General features: G+C 61.9%; 1 protein-coding gene across 15 annotated transcripts in view; it reads right to left on the bottom strand.

The window, feature by feature from the left end:
• Window positions 1-9933: 9933 nt before the first annotated feature.
• Window positions 9934-25564, bottom strand: part of LOC106728660 (translation initiation factor IF-2-like) — a 71769-nt gene continuing 56138 nt past the window's right edge. For 9 of the 15 annotated variants that reach the window (XR_004324383.1, XR_004324384.1, XM_032492456.1 and 6 more), the window contains one exon: window positions 19755-23564. Coding sequence is in view for 11 of the 15 variants with exons in the window: in XM_032492456.1 (XP_032348347.1) it covers window positions 23239-23564 (326 nt within the window). In the remaining 4 variants the exon portion in view is untranslated. Of the gene's footprint in view, window positions 9946-19754; window positions 23565-25564 lie in introns of those variants that run through there. The other 6 variants (XM_032492453.1, XM_032492452.1, XR_004324382.1 and 3 more) reach the window with 6 other exon arrangements.

Genomic DNA, 25564 nt, shown 5'->3' with positions numbered 1-25564 from the left:
TTATTTTTTGAAGGGGGAGGTAATTAGGTTATTTATTTATTTGCGTATTTTTTAATGGAGGAACTGAGGATTGAGCCCAGGACCTTTTGCGTGCTAAGCATGCACTCACCACTGAGCTACACCCTCCCCCTTAACACAGTAATTTTTAAATTGTGGTAAAATATAGAGAACATAAAAATGTACCATTTTTAAGTACGTGGTTCAACGGCATTAAGTACATTCATGTTGCTATGCTATCATCACCACCATCCAGAGCGTTTTTCATTTTCTAAACTGAAGCCCTGTCCCCATTCAATAATAACTCCCCATTTCTCAGCTGGATTTTTAGTTACTATCAAAGAGATATTTGGAGCATCAGGTGAAGTCAGAGTGAAGGCTGTCCTCTGTGGGGTCACGTAAGTGTTCATTTCCTGATTTTAATGGTCATGTAAGAGAGATTCTTAAACATTTTGGTTTAAGGACTCCTTTTTATTCTGAAAAGCTATAGAGAACCCCAAAATCTTTTGTTTCTGTGGGCTATACTTGTCGACATTTCCAGTGTTAGGAAATAAAACTGAAAAACTCTTTATTAACTCAAATAAATATAACAGTAACAAACCCTTCCTGTGTTGACATGTACAACACTTACAGATCTCTTCAATGTCTGGTTTAGGAGAAGGTAGTCGAGGCCTCACACCTGCTTCTGCCATCATTCTGCTGCAATGTGTCATTTTTGTTGACCTCTGTGAAGAAAACCTAGCTTCACATGCATAGCAGGTGGAAGGTGGGGTATAACTTAATGGTGGCTTCAGGTAATTGTGGGTATGTTTGATACTGCCCCCAAATTCAGCAAGTAGATATTTCTTTTCTTTTTTGATGTGATAGATTTACTGCAGTACAACTCACATGCCCTAAAATTCATGCTCTTAAAGGGCACAAGCCTAGGGTTTGTAGTGTCTTACAGGAGTCCCAGCCCTCCCCACTCTCCTTCCTAGGGCCCAGAGGGCGCCTGAAGGTGGGTGCTCAGACCAGGGTGAAATTAGGACCTTCCCACCCCATACACCTGACAGTGTGACATCAGGGTGGGGGGAGGTGCCAGGAAGACAGGGGTCCCCTTAGGAGAATCCTCAAGCCCCGCAGGCAGGTTGATCCTGAGACCTTCTCTCCGCTGAGACCACACGGGAGGAGAAGTTTCTGCTGGCGTCGGTTACAACCATGGGAAAGACATTGTCCCCAGTGCCCAATGTGGCAGGGCTAACTTTGTGTCCGCCGGGAGGGGATGCAGAGCCCCTGAGAACCGTGGCAAGAACCTGTGAGCTGCAGCCCAGGTGATGCGGGAGGTGTGCTCGGGTCAAGAGCGCGGTCGTCGTATGAGGGTCCTGTGGCTGCCTGCGACACATGACCACGTACGCAATGGCTGAGAGCAACCCAAACGTATCCTCTCGCAGGTCCGGAGGTCGTCTCACGGGGCTACAGTCAAGGTGTGGGCAGAGCTGGGTCCACTCTGGAGTCTCGAGGGGAGAATCCATTTCCTTATCTTGTCCAGCTTCTCAAGACACCCACGTTCCTCGGTTCAGGTCCCTTCCTCCTAGCAGCCTCGCACCTCCCAACTTCCCTCTGACTCTGACCTCCCTCTCGTGACCCTTGTGATGACACGGGACCTACAGAGAAAATCCAAGACCATCCCCCATGTCAAGATGCTTAATTTAATCACATCTGCAAAATCTCTTTTGCCATAGAAGGTAACATAGTCACCGATTCTGGGGATCGGGACGTGGACGTCTTGGTGGGGCATTACTGTGCCACCACGGTGGTGGGGAGCGTGGCCCCAGTGCAGACTGTCTCAGTCACAGGGGAGAACAAGCCCGACTCCATGCTGGACCTGCCCCTTTGGCTCTGCCCTGGGCTCTGTGTCCCGGGCCCAGTCGGGCTGGTTCTGCTCCTTCTGTAAGAGAATGCCTGCCTGGAGCCTGAAATACACAGGCGAGCCGGTTCTCAGGGCTCTGACCTTTAAGGGTGTAGCACCTTCCACTCGTGTAGAGAGAAAAAGCTGCAGGACAAAGGATTCTGACATCTGTAGAGAGAAGGTAGTCACAGGCCTGCCTCGTCGGGCTGTTGGAAGGGCCAGTGAGGTAATAACCACGCGTTCCTCGGGGCTGGGCCGGGCTCCCGAGAGGGGCTGCCTGGAGGTTTACACCTGTGGGACCATCAGGACTATGAGGGGGTCGGACTTTACTGGCCATGAGCCTGGGGAAGGGACCAAATCCCCTTTGTAGCCCAGGAACCTGGCCTCACAAGGCACTGGTGGCCCCCCCAGGGTCCTGCCTGGGGCTGCTCTGCATGGCTCCTGAGTGACCGATGTGGGGCCCTGGAAGGGAGGCCCATCTGCATCCCAGAGCCCCCAGCCATCTCCTCCCACCCCCACCTGGAGGAGCTTCCCCGGGTGGGGGCGGCACTGCAGCAGCAAGCAGGGAGCTGTCCCGATTCAAGCCCTGCTGTGCAGATGGGGAGACAGGCTCAGAGCAGGACGCGCCAGCCCAGGTGCCACTGGGCTTCTGGCTCCTGGGCCGCTGCTGTTTCCACAACCTCTTCTGGCAAATGCCGAGGGATGTGGGTGGTGGCCATGTGTCTGGAACCTCCCCTGGCCACAGCCCATGCAGCTGGGGGTCCTGCCCCCTGAGACCCATCATCCGTCCGTCCATCGCCCCCTCCTGAGAGCGGTGACTCTCACATCCGCACTCAGAGACCGCCCAGGAATGCCCTGGGAGGGGGCAAGAGGGCAGGGAGGTGGCCTGGGCCACCATGGCCACATAGGGCTTCTTCTTGGGGTCAACTGGCTTGCAGGGAAGGACTTGAGTCTCCGTGGGCGTTACATCGTCCCACGCCACTGGGAAGTCGCAGACGCTGAAAGCGCACTTGCTGAATAATGAGTCATCCACTGCCCCGTGGTGGGGAAGGGACAGACCCACAATTTGTCCCCGCCGGCCCCTCAAAGCCTCCATTTTCCTCTGTTAATATGTAATATAAGGGGTATTTATATCCAAACAAGAAAAGGACTGTGGCCTCAGCGGCCTATGTGACCGTGAGCACACCCCTCCCCTCTGCCCGGGGAAGCGCAGCCGGCCCCCAGCCGGGGAGGTGGCAGCATCCCTGCGCCCTCCTGCCAGCTGCCCCTGGAAGGCGGCACTGCGCCCGCCCGAGCCAGTCTGACCTTCCGCTGAGCGCGTGCTGCTGGGAGCCAGGAGCTCCCAGGACCATGGCTCCAAGCCCTCACCCAGCAGAGGAGAAAGATGTGGGTAGGAGAGCCACTGGACCCCATGCAGCTGAGTCACTGGTGGACTGAGACGAGCACGCACGTATGTGCAAGGCTGCATGCATGTCTATGCTTGTGTAGGGGGTTTGTGCATGAGCAGGTATGCGCTTGTCTGCATACATGTGCATGTGAGTGCATGTGACTGTGCACAGAAGTTTGCACGTGGGTGCCACCTGAGTGAGCATGTGCATGCACACGTGTGTACAAACGTGCACACGTGAGTATATGCTTGTGCACACGTGCGCCTGTGTGTGTGGGTTTCTGTGCACGTGTGTCCAGGTGTGTGCGAGCAGATGCACATGTCTCTGCGTGCTCATGTCTGCGTGTGTGAGCCTGCCTGGGTGTCTGTCTCTGTGCACACACGTGTGAGTTTTTCATTTTCTCCCTCAGGCAATCCAGATGGCTGTGGAGATTCGAGGTAGCGTTGGAGGTGGAGGCAAAGACAGGCCCAGGGAGAGCTGCCAGCCTGGCCCTGGCCCCGCCTGACACCCACCCACTATCAGCTCAGGCTCAGCAAAGCCAAGGTCTCCAGCAGGATGCTCCCAGGACGAGGCTGCCAGCACCTTTCACCGGCTCCCTCCACTGCTCATTTCCCAACCTCTCCCACTTGCCCTGTGTTTCTTTTCGTTCCAAGCCAGATCCCAGGGTGGGGTTGGGGAGAGCCCCATCTTTCCTTCACACACGCCTGGCCTGCCCTGGGAGCCCCTTCCCCAGGCTCTGAGGGCTTCTTTTTTAGGTCCCACCGTAAGGCAAACAGCTTCGGCTTCCCCGGGAACAAAGACGGAACTGTGACGGCTTGTGGGAAAGGGCCGCATTTCGTGTGCCACAAAGAATTCATTTTTTCCTTCCCTGATCTGAGCCCTATCATCCGGCCCCTGGGCTGCCTGGGAATTCAGAAGCAGCTTCTGGGAGGAGGCTGGGCAGGTGGTGTGGGTGGCCAGCCAGTCGTGGCACCTGCTGTCCCCGCAGTGCCTCTGGGGGGCGTCTGCTCTGTCTCTGAGTCCCACCCAGGGCCCACCTGCCTGTTTGGGATGCACATGGCCTCTCCCTCCTTCTTCCTGACACTGGGCCCTCCGACCCTCCTCCTCCACACTCCTGGATGGGTTCCTTGGCCTCGACTCTGCCTTAGGTGTGTCCCCTGCTGCTCTGGGCTCTGGCCCAGGCAGCCATCCTCTTCCAGTGTCCCCCCCCACCCCAACCTGGCTCGTGGACCCCACAGGAGGCAGTGTCTCCCAGTCTGCCTCCCGCCCAGCCCTCCCTTCTGAGCTGCCCCTGGGGGCCTCCCTGAATGACCCTGAAGTCAGACACTCCTCAGTTCTCCCCATCTTAGCCAACGGCTCCCCACCCCAGCTGGTCTGTCTAAGCCTGCTGAAGTCAGACTTGGCCGGCCCCGCCACCCGCATCCCCCCCAAATCATCAGCTCCAGCCAGGGCTTCTCCTGAGAGTCCTCCCTCTTCTTCTCCACCCACCCACCCCCACCACCGGCCTAGCCCTCTCCCACTTCCCAAGCAGCCCCCAACTGCACTCCCCTGCCTCTCACACCCCCTCTTCTAAAAGCACCTCCAATCTCTTCACTCTGCCGCCTAAAATGTTCCCCAGCTCTCACCTGGCCACAGGAGGAAGTCTCCTGCCCTGATGTGCCCCCAGGGCCTGCAGGGCACAGCAGGGCTCTGGGCACACAGGGAAGGAGAGGGGATGGGAGGGGACTCAGATCCCAGCCCTGTCCCGGAGGAGTGCCAGGCCAGGGGTGAGAGCCCTGAAGGTCAGGAGAGGGTGGAAGGGTGGGGCAGGGGGCCTGTGAGGGGGGCCTGGAGCCAAGCCTCCCTCCCAGGGGCCAGGTGCTCAGACACCCCAGCTTGCCAGGCAGCTGCTCCTCAGGGGAGCCAGAGCCCCTGGTTCCTCTCGGCTGGGCAGTGGAAGAGGACCGCCTCGGCCCCCACCCTGGAGAGCTGGGGGAGTCCCAGGCTCGCATCACCTCCCAGCCACCCCCTACCTGGGCGCCCAGTCCAGGGCCTGACAGTGTGGGGCTGGCCGCCCCGGAACTGAGAAGGCCCCTGCTCAGGCCTGCCGGGTCCGAAGCGTGGCCCTCCCGCGGGGAGAGGGCTCAGCCTGGAGCAGAGACCCGGATCCTGGCCTGGCTGAGCCTGACCACGGTGTGACTCTGGCCTGGCCTCTGGACATGGGGCAATGTGACACTGATGCTGAGAGAGGCCCTCTGGCCTGGTGGCTCCACAGTGGTGCCCATGACACTCGGCCCACAGCACCCTCACCCCAGTGCTCCCCTGGCCCTGAGTGTCACCAGTGGGGATCAGACAGATGGAGACAGATGGCCACTGCCCACAGCCCCACCCAGCACAGCCCAGACACCCAGGGAGCGTCCATGATGACGTGAACTTCCAGGCTGGGTGTGGTGGGAGGTTGACAGACCAAGGGGCTGAGCGCCTTCTGCGGGGTCGGGAGCCCTGGGACTCTGCCCACAGCCCCACAGGTGCCCTGGGGCTGGGAGGCCACCACTGAGGATGTGCAGACCTCACTGTCCAGCGGGGGTGTCCGGGGTCTGGGTCCTGCTGCTGGATGTGAGGCCTTGGGTGCTGGTCACACGGCCGAATGCCAACTCGGGTCCCCTGACTCATCTGAGCATGGGCACGGACCCAGCCTGTGGTGAACCCAGAGGCCCGAGGAGGCTGCCTCCGGCACAGGCCCCCATCCTGGGCTACCCTGGTCACCAAGGGCCATGTAACACTTTCAGCACCTGCCACAGGCCATCCCTCCTGAATCTGGGACCTGGCCCCAAGAACCACACTCCTGCTGGACACCTCCTTCTAGAAGCCTCAGTGTCATCTTCCCCCCACTTCCCCTTGTGTGCTTTTCCACAAGCCTGGGGACCTCCCCGAGATACGCCACACCTGAAATGGGTCAGGGGCCCAGGGCAGGCTCAGAAGTCCCACAGAGACAGGCTGGGCTCCAGCTTACTCTTCCCCAGGGGACCCCTGTGAAACCCATGGCCTGCTGGTGTCGCCATCCTGTCTCCCTACAAGTGCTCCGAACCCCTAGCAAATCCCTGAGCCTCTCCTGAGCCTCCCACCTCCCACCCCTCCCTGCCCTAGGCTGCTGTGCTCCCGCTGACAGCCACACTGAGCACAAAGCTCGCTCTGAAACTTCAGCCACTCGGCGGCTCTTCCGCCTGGTCCACCCTACTCCCGCCACCTAAGCTCCTGACGGACCTACCCTGGGGCCATCGCCTGGCCCTGTGACACCCCTGCCCTGTCCCCTCCCAGGGAGACGTCAGTCCCTGAAGCTGGCCAGCACTCCAAGAAACCGAGTGCTGCTGGCTGTTTCTGCTTCAGTGGTCCGAGGTGTGGGCTGGGAGGATGGGCTCCTTCAGAGCCAGTTTGGCCCCCAGCACCATTGCCCTGAGGGGTGGACCCCAAAGAGCAGCAGGAATGGGGACTCCAATCCAGAATCCACACAGCAGCCAGGTGAGATTTCAAAACACTCACTCCATCTTGTCATTCACTTGTCACTGCTAAAACCATTGATGGCTCCCTGTGGCCTTCAAGGACCCAAGGATGCCCAAGGTCCTTTGTGGTCCTCCCACCCACCTCTTGCCTCCAGGCCCTGCCCCCTTCAGATGATCCCTCACCTGTGGACACCACATGCTTCCCTCCCCACCTCCACTGCTGCCTTAGCCCTGAGACTTTGGGTTAGTGTCCACATCACCTCCTCCAGGAAGCCTTCCGGACCTCAAGCTGGTGAGGGCACATGTCCCACAGCCCTCGCTCTTGATTCAGCCCAGACAGAGGAACTCTCTCACTGTGGGGGCGGGGGGGTATTGGGGCAGGATTTGGAGACTCACACCCGCAGCCAGGGGTAGGAGGGTGTGCAGGCGGGGAGCGCTGAATGTAAGACAGAGTGATCTTCCCAATCAGGGTGTGACCTCAGGCCTGAGCTCCCCCGGGCCTTAGTTTCCCCGTCTGTGAAACGGGGTGCTGTCCCCCCAGCACAGGGGAGTTGGGTGTGGTGACAGTGAGAGTGTAGGCTGGGTCCAGCAGGTGCTTCTAACCCCAGCACTGTCACTCACCGCTGTGTGACGTTGGGTTGACCTTGCCCAGTCTCTGTCTCTGGCAATGAACTGGGGACCACAGAAGTACCCAGAGCCTGAGATTAGAGCCAGGCCTGCAGATGGCCCCGGGGCCTGAGAACCCAGGGAGCTCCAGCCAGGAGACTGTTTTGGGGAGGGAGGGGATGAGGGGTCAGGAGACAGCGGCTGTCTGCCCTTGGGAAGGTCACCGGCCTCCTAAGCGGACGACCCCTCTGAGGCCCCACGGTACAGCTGGGTCCTGCCTGTGTTCCCAGGCTCTGGGTCATGGCTGGGCAGCCCAGCCTCCCTGGGAGTCGGCCCAGGCTGAACACGGCGCTCCACCAAGCCGTGCCTGCATTTAGCACCAGAATTGAGACATAAAGCGGAGGGGGCACTTCCCCTCCTCCTCTTCCTACTGCGATGGCGGGACCGAGGGTGCCACTCTCCAGCTGCGGTCCCCTCAGGCAGCCGGCCACCAGCCCCTGCTCTGGCCGAGAGCCTTTCCAGCTGGGACGGGTTCCGGCCAGAATCTCGGGGCTTATGCTAGCTTGGCGTGAGCAAGACGACCCTTGGAGACCGCCGTGCCTGGGGGCAGCCCCAGGCTGCGCTGGGAACTTCGTCCCCGTGCCTGCGTTTCCCATCCCCTTGCCCTCGACAGCGAGTGAGGGATTGGTCCACCAGACGTCACCTGGGCGCCAGCACCCTACCAAGCCCTAGCTGCGGCCCTGTCTACAGGGCCCCCTCTGGTCCAGCTGATTCCAGAACAGGCCAGTCCCGCTGGTGGAGGCGGTGTGAGTGGGGGAGTTACATGCTGCTGGGGGCACAAGGAGAAGAGAAGGCAGCCTTATATGTGGTCAGGGGCCGGGGAACCCAGGTAGCTTCCAGGGAGGGGCACACGGGGCTTGTCCCCATCAGCTGGGGCATCAGAGTTTTAGAGAACCCCGGTGTGCAGGCTGGCACCCTGGGCCTCTGTCCCAGACCGATTTGAGCTTCAGGGCTGAACGTTCTGTGGGCTCCTCCTGGGCTTGGGCCAGTGGCTGCCCAGCCCCCTGACCCTGGCACCAGAGAGGGCAGGCATCCTGGGGGGGGGGGCAGGGTGAGTCTCCTGCCCCCTGACTAGCGACAAGCGGTGTGGAGTGGAGGGATGGTGTGTGCTGCTGCCCCTGGGTCCCCGGGGGCGGGGAACTGGTGAAGGTGTCCACGTACAGTGAGCTGCTCACCGTGGCCAGGAGAGGGTGGGCACTGGGGCCAGGGCAGTGTCCGGGTCAGACAGGGCAGCTCAGGCGTGGGCAGGACAGGTCTGCTGGCCATCCCAGCGCCCCGCCTCCCGGCCACAGAGCTCTCAGCTCCTGGTCCGCCTAATGGAGCAGGTGTGAGCAGTGCCTCCCTGGCTGCTGCTGGTGGCTCTTCTTGGGGCGCCGTGGAGCCGCAAGCGACTGAGTAAAGCGGGACCAGCCCAGGCCCTCTCCCTGCCCTCCCCGTGCCAAGCTGGCCTGGCCTCTAGAGGAGCTGCTTCCTGGGCCCTGGTTGCCTGCAGAGCTGAACACTCAGACCGGCTCCAGGGGACGGACGGGAAGTTCCAGCCAACTTGGCCATCGCAGCTGCCTCCATCCTCTCCAGTTCAAGGTTCCGGCAGGGGCCCATGTGAAGCCCATTTCCACCTGGCATTGACCTCTGTCCCAGGAGCAGCAGCTGGCTCTGCCCCCCAAGAATCTATTGCCCCTTCGATCCCACCCCCACCCTGGCGATGTGGGGCTGGCTCCACCCCAGCCCCCGCTGCCCAGTGAGCATGCACAGCCCGTGGTTCAGGGCTGAGCCTTTGTCCCTCACTGCTGGAGAAGGGGAGAGAGCCTTCCATGGGGTGGGAGTTGGGGGCTGGAGGCGTGGCCATCTCTGCCTTTTCAAGGGGACCTGCTGAGGGTAGGGGCCCACAGAGGGAAGCAGTTACCAGAAATGGGGAGGCAGAGTCCAGAGGACATCCTTTGACCCAGCCATGTCTGACGCTGGTCCAATTCCTGGATTTTTTGTTACGTAAGGCTGTAAATCCCCTCTGGGCCTAAGCTGGTTTGGCTTTGGTTTCTGTTACTTGCAATTAAAGGTTCCTGATTAATTCTGAGACTGACTCTAGAAATGATCTGCCCTTTTGGGCATGAGGGATCCCAGGGCCCAGAGGGTCCCTGGCCCACCCACCCCGTCAGTATACCATGTGGCAACCCCTGCATGTCCCATAATACACACATACAATCCAATTGTGAGTGTGGGGGCTTCTCATTCTTTTTCCTACTCTGTAGCTGGCAAACTACTCATCCTACAAAACCCATCTCAGGACTTACCCATCCCAGGGAGCTCTCCATGATCTTTCCCCCACTCCACCTCTGCTCTGTGGTCCTCCTTCCCTGTGCCTCCCAGGCCCCAGGGCATTGCTCCCCTAACCCTCCAGCGTAGTCAGTGCCTGTTTTGGGTCTGTCTCCCGGCTGGAATGTATTGAACAAAGGATAACTTAGAGGGCTGCACTACCAAGCTGATTCTTCGCAGTGATGAGCATTCTGTTCTGGCCAGTCTGGAGTTGAGACTGCCCCGGACCCCTAGCCCCTTCCCCTCCACCGCCAGCTGTCCACAGGTACCAGGACTCAGGGATGTCTGGGTGCAGTTGTGTGAGCAGAGAGGAAAGACTGCAGCCAGAAGGCTCCTCAGAGGTGAGAGAGGCCAGACTCCTGCCTCTGGGGCAGGCTGGTGGAGGCAAGGCTGGGCAAGACTGTGTTTGTGTAAGTCTGCCTAGGGCCCTGGGTGCTTCTGAATGGGCGTCTTCCAGGCTGTGGGGCCTTGGGCAGGTTTCTCACTATTAAGATGAAGGGAAAAAAAAAAAAAAAACACCCACAGAAGGGTCAGATGGCATGACAGCACAGGGCACATAGTTAACAGAAGCTGGTGGCTGTAACGGAAGGCCTGGCGGAGGTGACTGGGGAGGGGGGCAGCAGGAGGGTGACCCAGGCAGAGATCTAGGGTGAGAAGAAGCTGGGTGCCACGTGCTCCAGGTGGCAGGGGCTTCCTGCGGCTGGAGGGAAGCTGGAGGCAGAGGGTTGCTGTGCGTGAGCCCCTCGGAGCTGGAGGCGATCAAGTCGAGGCTGTGAACCAGGTAGGGGAGGGCTGGGTGATGTCTGGCCCCTCGGGCCCCAGCGATTCGCTCTCTCTGGGCACCAGACCTGTCTGGGGCCTGGCCATGGGCTGGGTGGGACAGTGGCCTGGACTTGGCTTCCTTGGGACCACCTTCAGGCCCAGTGAGGCTGCACATCTCGTCATCTCCCAGACAAGATGCCCAGCTGAACACTGCTCTGGTCACCAGGATCTGCTGGAACAGCTGAGCCCACCTGGCTTAGCCCAACTCCCAGCCTGCTCCGTTGGGGCCAGGCCAGCAGCCACCCCTGCCTGCTGCCAATGGGGCAACTCACCCGCCAGGCTGCTTGCCCCCTCACTGGGGCAAGTGTCGGCCTGGCTAAAGGGCCTGTGGCTCCCATGCCCTGTGCGCCTGGCTCCCCTCAGCTGCCAGGGATGGCACCTGCCCAGCTGCCCGGGGGTAGTACCTACCCACTTGCCCGTGGCCATTCCCGTGCCCCCTGCCCACCCAGCCACTGGTCTGTCCTTGTGAGCCCACAGCTTTGTGGGGGGGCCTCTTTGCAGCTGAGGGACAACACCCCCAGGACTCCCTTGGGAGTGGGGCTCCCTGAGCATCTAGGGGGATGGTGACTGCCTAGGGCCACTGAGCAGTGACCTTGCAGGTAACAACAGTGTTTACTGCCCACGGTCCAGTGGCTGGGCTCAAGGGCTACGGGGGGTAGTGAGGGAGACCCTGTGCCAGAGGGACACGGCTGTGTGACTCTGGACATGGTGCTGACCTCTCTAGCTCGGGTACAGGGATGAGAAATCTGACTCAGCCCCAGTTGTGGGACCAGAAGAGACCCCTAGATGCCCCCACCCAGGCCTCCTGCCAACCATCAATTGGTGGACAACCGGGGCTTTCCTACTGGCCCTTCTGTGGTCCAACTGGGTGAGACCTCGGGCCACGCAGCCTTCTGCAGCCTGGCCCAGGCGGTAGCCTCCATTTCACAGGGCGGCCCTGCGGGAGACACCCGCATCTGCAGGGGCTGGCACACAGAGGGGTGGCCAGGGACAGAGGGGAGGGGTGAGGTGGTCATCTTCTGTCCCGCAGTTGGGGAGGAGGCGCAGAGAGGCAAAGATCTTGTGGTCCAATGTGGGGAGAAGGGCAGACAGACACGGGGTCAGACTCCAGCCCAGCAGTTAGACCTCTGTCCAGTGCGTGGAAGGGGCAGGGGACAGCAGTCCTCCCGGTGGCTGGAAGGGGGGGTGTCCCTCCCCCACACAGCGCCCCGAGCACTATACCCACCCCGGGGGGTGTAGGGAAGGGAGAAGAGGCCGTGCCTCCTGCAGTGGCCGCCAGGCTGATGCTGATTCCACCCTGCCCCCTTGTTCGTGACCCCGAGGGCTGCTGGGCCTCAGGGCTGCAGGGACCATTCAGGCCTCACGGACGCCCACTGCCTGTGACTGGGCAGCATCCGCAGGCCGCCCTTCCCCAGCCGGAGCTGCACTTTTCATCAAGTGCTGGGCGCCACCTGGTGGTCAGTCTGGGCCTCACCTCAGAGGCTGGACCAGAGACAGCCCATCATGAGCACACAGCTGCAGGTCCTGGGCCTTCAAGTTCAGGTTCTCCTTGCACGCACGTGGGGAAGCTGAGCTCACAGAGGAGCTGGGAACTCTGTGGGTCCCTCGGGGAGGCGAGGCTCCTGGCACCGGCCCAGTGCCCATTACCTCTTTTGTTGTGCTCAGGGCCCCTGGCCCGGTGGCCTGGTGGCCCAACTAATGTGGCTTAGAGAGCATGGGGAGCCCGGCCCAGCCCTGCAAGGACTCAGGTTACAGCCCAGCTTGAGCCATCTGCTGCCAGTGGGTCTGGTCTGTCTGCCCTGGCCAAGCCGAGACCCCCACCCTGCTGTCCCCAGCACCCTTCTCAGAGCCCACTGTTGGCTGGGAAACCAGCAGGAAACCCCTCCAAGCTCGTGACCACAGGCGAAGAGGCCCATCTGCCTCGCTCCTGAGTGTCCACCTTAGTGGGAGCAAAGTGGCCGCCTGGACTCCATCAGGAAGAGGGCCTTATCCGAGAACAGAAGCCCTGTGCGTCAGCTCCTGTCTTGCCCTGGGCCTTCTCAGACCACCATGACTCACTGCCCGGCTCTAAGCTCTGTCCTGGGACCCGCCGGGCCTGGGTCCTTGGGCCCCACCCCCGCTGCTGTTCCCACTGCTGTGGCCATGGGGACAGGGCGTGCGGAGCACTCCCTGACCCCAAGGGCCCAGGAAGCCCGGGGATCTCTCTCGGGTGCCCCGGGCAGGTGTGTAGGGAGGGTGGGGGCACAGTGGCTGGGCTGGCCGCATGGACCAGCCTCCAGCTCAACTGGGGCCCCCTAGGTCAGTCCCCAGAACACCTCACACGGGGCATGTCCCAAACCTCACCTGCTCTGTGCCTGTTCCCAGCCTGGCTCCTCTGCTTCACTAGGTGTCCGCCCACCAACCCGGAGGCCTGGGCCTCCCCTGCCACTCCCCACCTCTGCCCCAGTCAGCCTTTGGCTGGGATCTCTTTGGCTTCACCTCCCAATGTTTTTCAAATCCACCCACTTCAGTGCTCTCTTGGGTTACCACCATGGTCCAAGCACATCTGCTTTGGCCTGAGCCCAGTGGCCACCACCTCCTAGGGCCCTCTGCCTCCCCAGGGCCCTCTGCCTCCCCAAGTCCCTCTCCCCTCATGGCAGCCAGAGGGATCTTTGGCAAATGCAGAGCAGCTAGGCCATGCTCCTGTTCTGTGGAATGGCCACTGGTATGACTTGACTGGCTGGGTTGGTGTGGTCAGGCCTGGCTGGGAAACTGCGAGTTAAATCAAGTCAAACAGGTCTGTCTCCTCTCTGCAGTCCTTGTCAGAACCTTTAATGGGCTCACAGCTGTGTGACTCCAAAAGAGAACACTGTGGGCAGCAGCTCTGGGCGTGTTCATCCAAGGACCCCCTGAGTCCAAGAGCATCTCAGGGACTTTTCAGGGGACAGCCAGCCCCCTCCTCAGCCTGGGTGTTTGGGGTCCCCGGTGCTGCTTCCTGCTGCCCACCTGTGCCACTGCTTCTCCGGCCAGTTTCCCTTATGGTGCTGGGTTCACCCCACCGGCCTGTGTTCACTCTAATTCGCTTGTTCACTCAGTAGGCATTTATTAAACACCCTCTGCTCCAGGCCTTGGGCTAGGGGCCGGGGAGGCTGCAGAAACGAGGGACACAGCCCCTGGAGCCCAGAGCCTTGTGGGGCAAGGGATGGACCACACTCACCTGGGTAAGGAGCACGGACGGTGGTGCTGAGAGAAAGAGGCCCTGGTAGCCTAGGAGCCGCCTGGGACATCAGCTGGGCCTGGGTGTCCTCCTGTGGACACAAACGGTATCACAGATCACCAACACCTGCCCTGGTAATCCTGGAACACAGACGACAGCCTGGACGTCACCTGGGCCACATAAAGTGTTTAAACCTCCCCCTTCCAGATGATGGGAGTGGCCGCTGCTTCCCTGGCAATTCACAGCCACCGCTGGCTCCAGGCCCCCCCCCGCCGACCACAGAGTTTAGGACGGCCCATTGCCGTCTGCCCCCTTCCTGACAGCATCCGGTCCAGAGCACAGCCGCCCCTCAGACTCGCCTTGCACCCAGCGCACCTACTGTTGAGATGCCCCATGGTTCTCTGGTTGCAAAGATCAACGAGCCCCTTGTTCTACCACAGGGGTCCCGCAGTTTCCTTTGGCTGGAGGGTAATGACAGCTCCAAGGAGGGAAGAAAGTGAGCTGGAGAGAGGACAGAGAGACATAGGGAGCAGTGCAGTGCTGCCGGCCTGGGGGTGGGGCAGTCTCTTGGCTGTCTGGGGAAGGCAGGCCGTGGGGCCTTCATGGGGGGCCATGGGTTCGGGCTCGTCCAGCAGCGCCGGACCCTCGTCTCCTCATCCCGTGGAGCCTGCTTACCTGGCCAGTGCTCGCTGTCCACGGACCCTACAGGACCTGCAAGGGCCAGTCTTCTTATCCTCAGCCTGAGTGAGGAGATGGGTTCAGAGAGGGCCAGGGGCTTGCCCTCCGCCACACAGCTGGTGTGTGGCTGAGCCTGGACTTCCGCTGGGTGGTCTCCTGACCGTGTGTTCCTTCAGCTACACGCTGGGCCCCCTCCATGGCGTTTCAGGGGCCAAGCTGGTTGCAGGGTCCCTCCCCTGATCCCCAGCCTCCTGGAGGTCCCCACTGGCTGCTGCCTGAAGCCTCTGTCCCCTCTGGGCGGTGGGCCATCTGGCCGGGCCCTCGGGCTGTTGAGGCTCCTGGGCCTCCAGGGACCCCTGCAGACAAGGCCTTCTTCACCCCTGGGCCCGCCGCGTCCCCACCCGCCCCCACACTCCCTGAGCACATCCCCGCCACTGAGAAGGGGGCCCTGCTGGCTGCTACCCAGTCCCCCGTCTGCTACACAGTGGGCACCCTCCTGCAGGTGCCTCCTCCTCCCACGAGGACCCCACCCGCCCAGGCCGAGCCCCGGACCTTCCTCCTTCACCCCTTCCCTCCAGGTGGCGGCCTTCACTCTCCTCTCCCCACTCCCCACTCCCCCCTCAGCCCGACCATCATGGGCTCCCTGGCGCCCCCTTCCTGGAACCGGCCCCCCTTGCTGAGGTGGCTTTCCCCACTCCTCCTTTCCTCCCCAGGTCCCCCCTCCTTTTGTCCCCTCGCCCTGCCTCCCCCTCCTCAGGCCTTTGCATCCTTTCCAGTGGCTGCTGCCTGGGCCCTGAGGCTCCCAGACCACAGGCCAGCTGCTTGGGCCTCCCTGCCTCTCGGGGACAGAACATCCACATGGAGCCAGGGGCCCTGGGAAATGAGCAGAAGAGGGTGCTGAGGGGAGGCCCCATGTGGTGGAGGGGCGCAGGGAGGGGAGAGGGATAGCAGAAAGACAGGGAAGGGGCGAGGCCTTCTCCGGGACAGGCCACCCTTCGCTACTGAGACCACAGAGGCCAGCACGTCTAGTTCACCGCACCGCCTGAGGCTTGGCCGGAGGCAGGATCAGACCCCAGGATCTGGGAAGAAGGTGGAGGGTGGGGGTCCAGGCCTACCAGGAACAGTCCCCACCATTTTTGAGCCCAGCTCAGGGCTGAGGGGAGAGAAAGTTGCTTTCTTCAGAGGGGCCAGACGTCCAGTGTGCAGGCGGCTACTTTGCTCTGGCTCAGGTGGACCCTCTTGTGCGAGACAGGCGGCTGAGGCACCTGGCAGGGCCCTGGGTCTGGCCGGCTTCCTTGGCCACAGGAAAGGGATTCCAGAGCTCCACCTGTCCCTTCCCTGTGGGCATTCCCTCTCCCCTACTGCAGGCAGGAGGACACCACGGGGGAGGCAGGACAGCTACAGGCCCTGGAATAGACCTGGTAGTCATTCCAGCTCTGCCCTGGCCTGCTGTGTGGCCTTGGGAAAGTCGCTGCATCTCTCTGAGCCTCAATGTCCACATCCATGAAATGGGCTTAGGATAGTAGCCCCTCCCTGAGGACCAGAGACTCCCCCATGGCACACGGCATCACTGGTGGGGGCTGACTTGACAGTATTTACACCAATGGCTGGAGCCCTCCACTCCCATCCCTGGGAAGGTCACCCCTTCCACAGAGACCTGGCTGCCACGCAGATGCACTGGGGCTAGGGCCATCTCTGGCAATGGGCAGCTCAGAGACCACGGGAGTACTGGGGTCAGGGGCACTAGCTGGTGTCAGTGTGGATGATGAACTTGGGTCACCAAGCAGGCAGCTGGGAAAGAGTTGGCCTCAGGCTTCGGAACAGCTGGGGCTGTGCTGCGATTGGAGCCCCTTGAGCAGGCCAGGCCTGAAGGCCCTCCCCTCCCGGTACATCTCAGCCCTCTAATTGTCCAGGGTCTGACATGGATAACCTGGCTGGTGCCACCTCTGTCCTTCTAGAGAGAGACAGGCTGAGCTCAGCATGTTCACCCAGCTGACATGGGGACTCTCCCAGGCCCCTGGGCCCCTGGGCCCCCCCGGTCCCTCAGACCCTGCCTGATGCAGGAGAAACAGCACCAGGGAGCCCTGGCTCTGCTAAACCACACTGACGGGCATGAAGTCTCTGCAGGGAGTCACGGGCACAAAGCAAGAGCAAGACCCTGCCTTCACACCAGTGCCCCCATCCTCCCAGGCTTGGGGATGGTCTCCCTTCCTGCCCAAAGCCAGTGGATGGTGCCTGGGGACAGAGGTGGGTCTGAGTTCCTGGCGGAGGGTGGGGCCTGCCCCTCACAGGTTTGTTGTGGGTGTCGCCATGAGGAGGGTGTGCTGATGGGGGCCCGAGATGCTGATGGTGGGCAGGACGCTGCCAGCTGTCACCTGGGGCCATGGCAGAGGTGCACCCAGAGCATGGAGAAGCCGGCAGGGGGCGTGGGGTAAGGGCTGCTCAGTTATCAGTCTGCAGTTCAGGCCCCATACACCAGAGAAGCAGAAAGCACTAATGGGGCACTCTCACCAGGGTTGACTTTGAACCCGAAGCTTCCGGCCCAGGAGGGGTCATCCATTCCCTTCCAGGGCTTTGGGCCCCCAGCCTGTGGTGGGTGGTGGGCAGGGCTTGGCGGCTCACAGCTCACAGTTGCCACTGCCTCCTGCTGCCACACGGTGTCGCTGTCGGAAAATGCACAGTCCGATGGCAGGGGCCGCCCAGCTGGCCTAGGCCAGACCTCCCTCTGGTTGGCGGAGGAAGGGGGGACCGGGGGGGATGACAGCAGAGTTGGACCCAGGGCCAGTGAGGTGCCCAGGACACTGAACTAAAGGAGGCGCTCACCCTCTCGGGGAGGCAGGGCAGCGGCCAGGATTGCAGGCAGGGCCCAGGCCGACTGGGGGTGGGGGTGGGGGCACTCCGCCTTCCTGGGTGCTTCCCCCATAAAGCAGATGACAGAATGTGCTTTATGACCAGGTTGGGTAAAGACCAGTAGAACCCAAGCTGGGCTCATCACCGCAGACACCGTAGGTCCCCCAGCACGTGGAGTTACACACGTTCTGATGTAGGTTGTATACACTAACATGTAATATGTGGTCAATACTGTTGTATTCGTTTTTCCTCCAAATTTGAAAAGGAATTGAAATGAAACTGCTTCGTGGGCCCCTGACAGCATGTGGGCCTTGGCTCTGTGCCCAGCGTGCTGAGGGACAGGCTGGCGGTGCCGTGTGACCCTGAGACCAGGGGCCCCCTGGGATGCTGGGCCTCGGCCACCTCCTCCTAGTCCTGGCCCTGCGTGCCGGCCCCCTCACTTGGTGCTCACGTGGCTAGGTGGGCTCTGGCTCAGCTCAGGACTGTAGGGTCCAAATGCTGGGCTGGCTCTGCCACCTCTCCCATCCAAGGTCAGAGGTGGCCCTTGTGGACCCTAAGGCTCAATGTCTCTCAAAGGGCCCACCCTGGACACCCCAGAATTCCCTCAAGTCTCTCTGAGGAGTCACCTCCCAGGAGGAACAGTGATACAACGTCTCTCCTGTAGAACACAGCCGCACCTTGGTGGCCAGCCTCAGCTGGGAGGGGTCTGTGGAGGCCTGGGTCCTGCACACTTGGGGACGGGGACCACCTCCAAGGTCCCAATCCCTCTTTCCCCCTCGACTTGAGCTGAGCTGTTATAAAGTTGACTGGTCCTCATGTCTGACCATGGTCCTGGCCCATGGACCAGAGCTCATAGTTTTGGTAGGGGGCAAGCTTTGGGGGCCCCGAGTTGGCTCTCCACTCTGCTAAACTGTTGATTAGACCCAGGGCCTGAGCTGGGCTAGGAGCCACTCCCTGAATAGGCAGCAGGGGGCACCAGGCGCCCAGCCACAAACCAGGGCTCAGGTCTGGCCCATCGGCCCCCCTGCCATTCTTGTGTTCCCTCCCTGTGGTGCCGCCAGCCTCCGACCACCCCCAGCTGAACTCTCTGAACTGCTGTCTCCTGACACCCCACACAGCCCCCTATAAAGTTGGGGGGGAGTTGAGGTTTCGTGAGTAGAGCAACGGCCCTGGGCCTCTGTCCCCAAAGCTGGAGCCCTTTCTGCCACCTGGCAGGGCCTCACAAACACATTAGCTGCTTTGACTGGACTAACAGCTTCATCCAGTTTGTTCTGGGATTAAACTGCTTCCGCACATTGCTGATGACCAGGTGATGGGTGGCACCCTGGTCCCATCCCCTTCAAGCCCACGTTTGGGCAGGTTCCGACACCCAGTCTCTAGGGATGGCCAGTTGGTGACAGTGGAGAGACTGGAAGTTGGTTCGCTGGAAGGTGGAGAGGGTCCCAGGGTGAACCAGGTGTCACCTCCTCCAGGAAGGCACCCCTGACTGCAGGGCTGGGTCCAGGGTTCCTCAGGGCTCTCCCAGCCCCTGATGTGCCCCCATCATGGCCCTGACCATGACAGATGGCCGCTGTGTGCCTAGACTGCTCCCCACCAGGCCATGAGCTCTGACTGCAGGGCCAGGCATAGAGGTGGTGCCACTAGGAAAGGTTGAATTCGGGGCATCCATGGTCACAGTCTGCTCAGATAAGACACTGTGGCCAAAGGCAGTGCTGAGCTGTGAGCATTCAGAGGAGTGGGCTGGGCACTCAGAGCCATGATGAGCAGGAAGAGGCAGGGAGGGGTCCAGGCGAGGGTGTGCACAGGTGTGAGGGCAGGTCTGCTCCCAAGGGGGCCGAGGGCCCAGAAGGGCAAAGGGGCTGTTCCAAGAGGCTCTGAGGTCTGGAGTGGGGACGGAGAGAGGGGAGGGACAGAAGTGATGTCCAGGGGACACATGAGGCCAGTGTAACCTGCCACTGACCACAGGGTGAATAGGTGGACAATGCCCAAGTTTGTCATCTGCCCTGGTCCCAGAGGACGATGCGGGAGGTGTCCTAAGGGAGTGGGGCTTGGGAGATGGGAACTTCCGGGCTCCAGTCAGGCACTGGGGGCTGAGGTAACCTCGGGGGCCGGGCCCTAGACTGGGCTCTGAGCTGCTGCCTGGGGTCCACACCAATCACGTGGGGGCCCGCGGGGCCTCTTCACTCACATGGGGGCCAAGTGATAACTCTGAGGCCTGGGTCCCACAGTCTGTGCTCAAAATGGGTGTGAGGGGGGTGGAGGATGGGATGGGGCCTGGGTCCCAGGATGCAAACCATCAGGAGGGCCTAAAGGTTGCTGGGACAGCAGACTAGGGTGCAGAGGGGCAAGTCTGGTGAAACCCCAGCTTGGACACGGCTGCCCAGTCAGGCCGTGCCCACCCCACACGCCCCCAACAGCAACACGCATGCCCTCCATCGCCCCGCCCCGGGCTCCCAGAATGAACAGGGGCTGACTCCAGGTTGACGTCAAAACAGCTTTTATTGAGATCAAGGTGGGCAGCCTCCCGCCCACCTGGCCTGGGGCTCAGGCCCCCGAGTCACCTGTCGAGCGTGGGGGCGGGCCCTCCCGTGGGGCCGCGGCTGGGCGCCTCAGGGAAGGCAGTAGGTTGTATAGTTATCTTCCGAGGGGGCAACATCACTGCCCTGAAACCACACAACCTACTACCTCACCCCGCCGGCACCCGGGCTGTGGGAGGGCCCGCCGTCCCCGCGGCTGCCCCGCGCTCGGCCCCGGCCTTGCCGGGTGGTCCGCAGCCACCAGAGCCAAGCCGGAGGGCTGGGCAGCACAGGGCAGAAGGGAAGATGCAGCCGGCACCTTGTTTCCCACACCGTCTACCTGAGGTTGTTGGCGATGGAGCGGGTCTGTACCCATCAGGGGCCAGGCTGTGTCCAAGTAACTCTTCTCTCCCACCTCCCGTCTGGCCACCCTAGTGAAGTCTCAGCTGGCACCCCTCCTCCTGGGGTCCAGGGCCGGCCACAGGGATGCAGCTGAGGGCACAGTCCAGACCGGGGGCTGCCCACGAGCCTGGCTCAGGGGACGGGGCCGGGCCGCACAAACTGCCCGTCGGGCCCATCAGCTCTCAGCACAGCGTGGGGAGAGAGGTCAACTCTGAGTCCTGCCCTCCTGGGATACTTCACCCAGTATTTCCCTCAAGCCTCACTTGTCCTATTTCACAGACCAGGAAACTGAAGCCCAGAGAGGTCAGGGGGCCTGCCGCAGGCCACACAGCAAGTGGGAATCCAGGCCAGTCAGATTTCTTACTTCACGGCAGCCACTGTGCCCCCGGCCCCGCCCAGCCGGGCCCTGGCGCCGTCCGCTGTCGGCATTACGGCCACTTCAGGAAAGACAGTAGGTTGCATAGTTATCCCATAGCAGGGCAGGGCCCCAAACTATACAACCTACTACCTCACCCCAAAGGGCCGTCAGTCTCGGCGCCGCGAGGGGCTTCGTAACTTCCGGAGGTACCTCCTGGAGGGAGGAGGGGAGCTGCAGGGAGCCGGGGGTTGGGGTTGGCCCGGGGACTCTGGCAGGCGAGTCAGTGGAGGGCCTGCACAGCCCCGAACTCCCCAGGAGCAGCCCCCCAGGAGAAAGCCATCACCCAGAAAGGGAAAAGGAAGCAGAGGGGAGGGGGAGGGAGGCAGGCAGAAGGGCAGCGTGGCTTCTGGGAGAACGTTACAGGCAACTGGATCACTCCCGTCTGGACAGGAGTGGCCATGACGTCCCTGAGGGACTTCTGCCCTGGTGACACTGGGAGGAAGACTGTCTTTTGTTGGAGGCCAACATGTGTCCAAAGGGGCCACGAGTGCCCACCTGGTCCCTGCCCTCTGACAGCACAGTTTCTCTGCTGCCCCAGAACATCCCGTGGTCTTGAGGCCTGCTCCCTCCACCCACTGGATGGATGGGGACCCCCTCCTGGTGGGTTCTGGCTGGTCTGGTCCTGCCACCCAGGGTGACCTGGGCGTCCCTCGTCTTGGGAAAGGCTACAGAATGTTGTTCCTTCCTTCCTAAAGGGAACCTGGCTCCCAGGAAAGGGTGGCTGAGCCAGACCCTGGAGGGACACACAGGCCCAGTGCCCGTGCCTGAGGCCCAGACAGGCAGCAGGACCTTCACAAGGTCACACAGCTGACAGGCAGCTGAGCAGAGTGATCCTTCTGCTTTCTGCCTGGTAAGATGGTACGAGAGCTCTGAGCTCTCCGACACCCCACACCTCCTCCTAGCAGGCTGCCTCCTCCAGGTCCTCATAGGCCTGGGGAAGCTAGGATCACTGATCCCATTCCATAGTGAGGAAACTGAGCCTCAGATGGGCCTTGCTCTTAGGTTCTCCCAGCTTGGCCTGTGCGCACGACTGCAGAGGGCGGCCTCAGGCCCAGTCCCAATAATCAGGGCAGCTGCTGCTCCCTGAAAAACCCTGGAATGAGTCCCAGAACCCTCAGCCAGTGAGGAGGACATCAGGTCCACCCAGAGTGGGAAACACGGGGCAGTCACCTGGGAGTGGAGCCAGCAGTGCCCCACACAGCCTGGCCCCCCAGGAACCCGTGGTCATGGGCAGCCTGTCTCCCTCACGGTCCCAGAGGGAAATCTGCATGAGAGGGTCTCGGGGTCCCGCTCCCCTGCTTCTACTTGGACTCCCTGGCCGGTGAACAGGACCAGGAGGTCCCCAAGGACTCTCCACGCAGAGCCAGCCAGCCTCTAGGGATGGGGTTGAGGGAAGAGTGACCAAGGGTCTTCCTCTGACATACTCTCCCCACCCCCAGCAATGATGAGTGGTCCGGGTGGGGAGAGCCTAGCTCTGTGCAGAGGTAGCCTGATGCCTGCCCAGCTGCCCTGCGGGGTGACTGGCTGCCGCTGGCTTCATCACTGGGGAAGAAACAGACCAAGAATCTGGTGCCCAGCTCAGGGCTCCACCAAACGTCTCAGAGTGACTCTAGGGGAGGCACCCTGAGCGCATGCTCTGGGCTCCTGACTTAGCCCCCGAGACTGCAATGCTCTCAGGCTGCAGGGACCATCTGGTTCTGACCACGGCCCCAGTATGAGGCAGGCCAGCCCAGCAGGTGGAGCTGGCTGCTGGACCAGGTGGCCTCCTTGCTCGGCTTCTCCGGGCACCTCTTATGCCCTCGTGGGGCCTGATTTCCTCACTCAGATGTGGGGTCGATGCAGCAGCTGCCCTGCAGCCAGGCCACCTTAACTAACCCTGAGCTGGAATCCACGTATGCCCCAGCGCTTGGACTCTGACAGCCCCTGCACTGCGGCCTGCGTCTGCTCGTCCTCCCTGGGGCCGGGCTTCAGCTCCAGAGCCTGCACGGCTGCCCGTAGGAGGGCCCCGGCCCGAGGTGGGGGCCACGGGCCAAACAACGGGCTGGCCTCCAGGCTAGGCTCCAAGGGACAAGGAAAGGCGTGGGGAGAGAGGGAGACGTGCGTGCACACACACCCTGGTCCACCCCCGCAGCCACTGCAAGCCCCCAAGCCGCCAGCCCGGCCTGGGAGGAGCAGGTGTGCCTGGTCCCCTCATCTGGCCTTTCTTGTTCCAGGCCAGACTCACCGTGTGCGTCTCAGGTGGATGGCAGGCAGCCTGTGTTATCAGGACCACACTTGAGGGCTGATGCATGGCTGGGCGGAGAGAAGGGTGCAGGGTGAGGCCGGCGGGGAGTCCTCGCTGGGCAGAGTGAGATGGGGCCGCGCTCCTCTTCCATCCAGATGCTGGGACAGACTGTGGCCAGAGAGCCTTCAGAGACCAACAGCTCAAAGGTCACAAGTGTGTTGTGGGCAGGTGAGGTGAGCCACCTGGGAGAGTTTGCTGCTGAGCAGTGGCAGGAGGACAAGGGGAGACGTGGCTTCAGGTGGACGGCTTAAGCCTGGGCAAAGGTTTGGCACTGGTACCACCATCTAAGGACCTCTGTGTGTGACAGCGGGGCCCAGAGATGAACGGGAAGGACACAGATCTGATCACATCCCTCCCCATGATAAACTGCCCATGGCTCCCTGCTTCCTGGAGCCAGGACGGTAGGAGGGGCATGCCGAGGTGCCAGATGTGAGAGCCCCTGGGCATTCCGCGGGAGTGGTTGTGCAGCAACTCTGAGGCCAGGGGCAGGAAGCCGGCTGGCCTGTCTCCTGCAGGAGGCCAGAGGGCGAGGCGGCCCGTGGGTTGTGGCTGGGCTGGGGAGAAGGGGGCGGGCAGTGAGGTGCCCCTACAGGTGGGGCCCTAACGCTCAGCTCACCGTGAGGAAGGCCGGCCTCAGACAGAAGCTCCCATCTCAGCGCCTCTTCTTGACCTGTTTGGGTTTTAGAAGAAAAGGAACAAGCGTCAGGTCTGGAAGAGGCACAGCCACGCCCGAGCTCCAGCAGCTGCCCCGCGCGTCCGCCACCCCCCCACCCCCATCTCGGTCTCGCCCGGCCACCTGCTGAAGAGCCTGCATTTCCGCCTAGTCTGTCTCACCAGGCCTCCTGCCTGGACACAGCCCGTGCAAAGGCTTGCGTGGCCTCTGTGGCTGTCCCATGCTGGATGATGCCAGGGCACAGGTGACCAAGACACAGGTCTCATCCTTGAATGCTGGGTGGCCAGCGCCAGGCCAGGTTCCCACTGATGCTCTGGGGCATGGAGGGGACGGGATCCGGGAGAGAGGGGGCATGTACTGCCCTCCTGTGTGCCTGGCAGTTAGTGGCACCGGGACGAAAAGTCACACCCCCCCCCCCCCTTTAGAGGAGGCTCCAGACAGGCTGAGGCTCCTGTCCTGTGGCCAGTGAGGCCTGGGATGGTCCCCGGGGCAGGGGCTCCCAGGGCCCCGTCTGAGGCCTCAGCCAGGGCTCCCTCAACAAATTGTAACCCCACCTGGCTCTGGCCCATTCTGGCCAGGTGTCCTCCCAGAGCCAGCATGGGGGACGGGGGAAAGGTGAAGACGACCACAGCTGACCTCTGGCCAGCTGGACAGCCCAAGGCTGAGCCCAAGATACTAGGCTTGGAGCCTGACCCACCTGGGTCTGCCCAGCCCTGCCACATGCCAACTACTGAGCCCTGGGGTCCTCAGCCATAAGCAGGGCTGACCAGGAGGTCAGCCTTCCTGGCTGTGGGGTCCTGCCCCGCCCCTTTCCCTCGCGCCCCCCTAGGCCGGGCTGCCTGTCTCCATGCTGCTGCACCTCCGCACTGCGCCCCAGCCGCCCGGCTCCCCTCGCTTCCTTGGAACCCTGCCCCCTACAGCCTCCCAGGGCAGAAGAATGCCCTGGGCAGCCCCCCTACCCCCTGGCCGCTGCCCTCGCCTGTCCTGTGCCAGGAGTGATCACTCCACTGTTCCCCTCCTTGCTCATGAAGACCCTGTGCTCCCCACATACGTGTGCCTCCCTTGCAGCCCATCCGGAGGCCTGCGGCGGGGGCCCAGGTGAATCCTAGCTCTGCCCTGGCTCTGGGACCTGGCCTTGCCCTCCTAGGCTCCAGTCCTCACGTCTGAAACACCCAAGCCCGTGGCAGGCGGTGTAGCCGATGCGAGCGGTGCCTGCGAAGGATGCCCACGGACAGCGGAGCCTTTCTCTCTCTACCAAGGGCGGGGCGGGACGCCTGCACACGCACAGCCGCTCCAGGCCTCCCCGGTGACCGGGAAGCAGGTACTGTACCCCAAGCAGGGCTCCGCGAACTCTGGCTTTGCCCACCGAGGGAGGGCCCCCACGGAACCTAGCTCTTTCTTTAGCCAACAACCCAGGTTCGGGGAAGGGAGAAGGGACTTTTCTGGGTCTGTGACCCGTTCGTGGATACATTTCTGAGCCAGTGGGGGAAAGGCTCAAATTCCGTGTATTGGCAGGCATGATTTGCTGGGCTCCCCCACTCACCCCACAGTCCTAGGAGTGACCAAGGGTCTCACGCCCAGGGAGGAATGGCAGAGACCGCCCCTATTCTGGTGGGATGTCAGGGGTCTGAGACCTCCAAAGGGACTTCCCAGTTGGTCTGGACCAGGGACTGGCAGCAGGGGCAGGCAACATAGTGAGAAGGGGGCTCCCTGAGCAGGGCTGCCAGGCAGTGAGCAACAGTCACCCTGCCATCTGCCAGCTGCCACCACCAGCCCAGCCCCAGTCCCACAGTGTCTGCCCATGGGCAGGGTGCCGGGCAGCCCGGGGTGGGAGGAGCCAGGCCAACTGGGGACAGGTGTGTGGGAGGCCTCAGTGGGCAGGTGGCCCTTTCAGGGCCAGGCGGATGTCTGGAGCAAGCGAGGCAGACAGACGGTGTCACCCTGCAGTCACCTCAGGCTTGGCTTGGGGCCACCAAGAGCCAGGACCCCCCCAATGG

Source organism: Camelus ferus, chromosome 12 (assembly GCF_009834535.1).
Source record: "Camelus ferus isolate YT-003-E chromosome 12, BCGSAC_Cfer_1.0, whole genome shotgun sequence".
In the NCBI taxonomy this organism is placed as follows: Eukaryota; Metazoa; Chordata; class Mammalia; order Artiodactyla; family Camelidae; genus Camelus; species Camelus ferus.
This window is presented reverse-complemented; position numbering and strand designations above follow the sequence as displayed.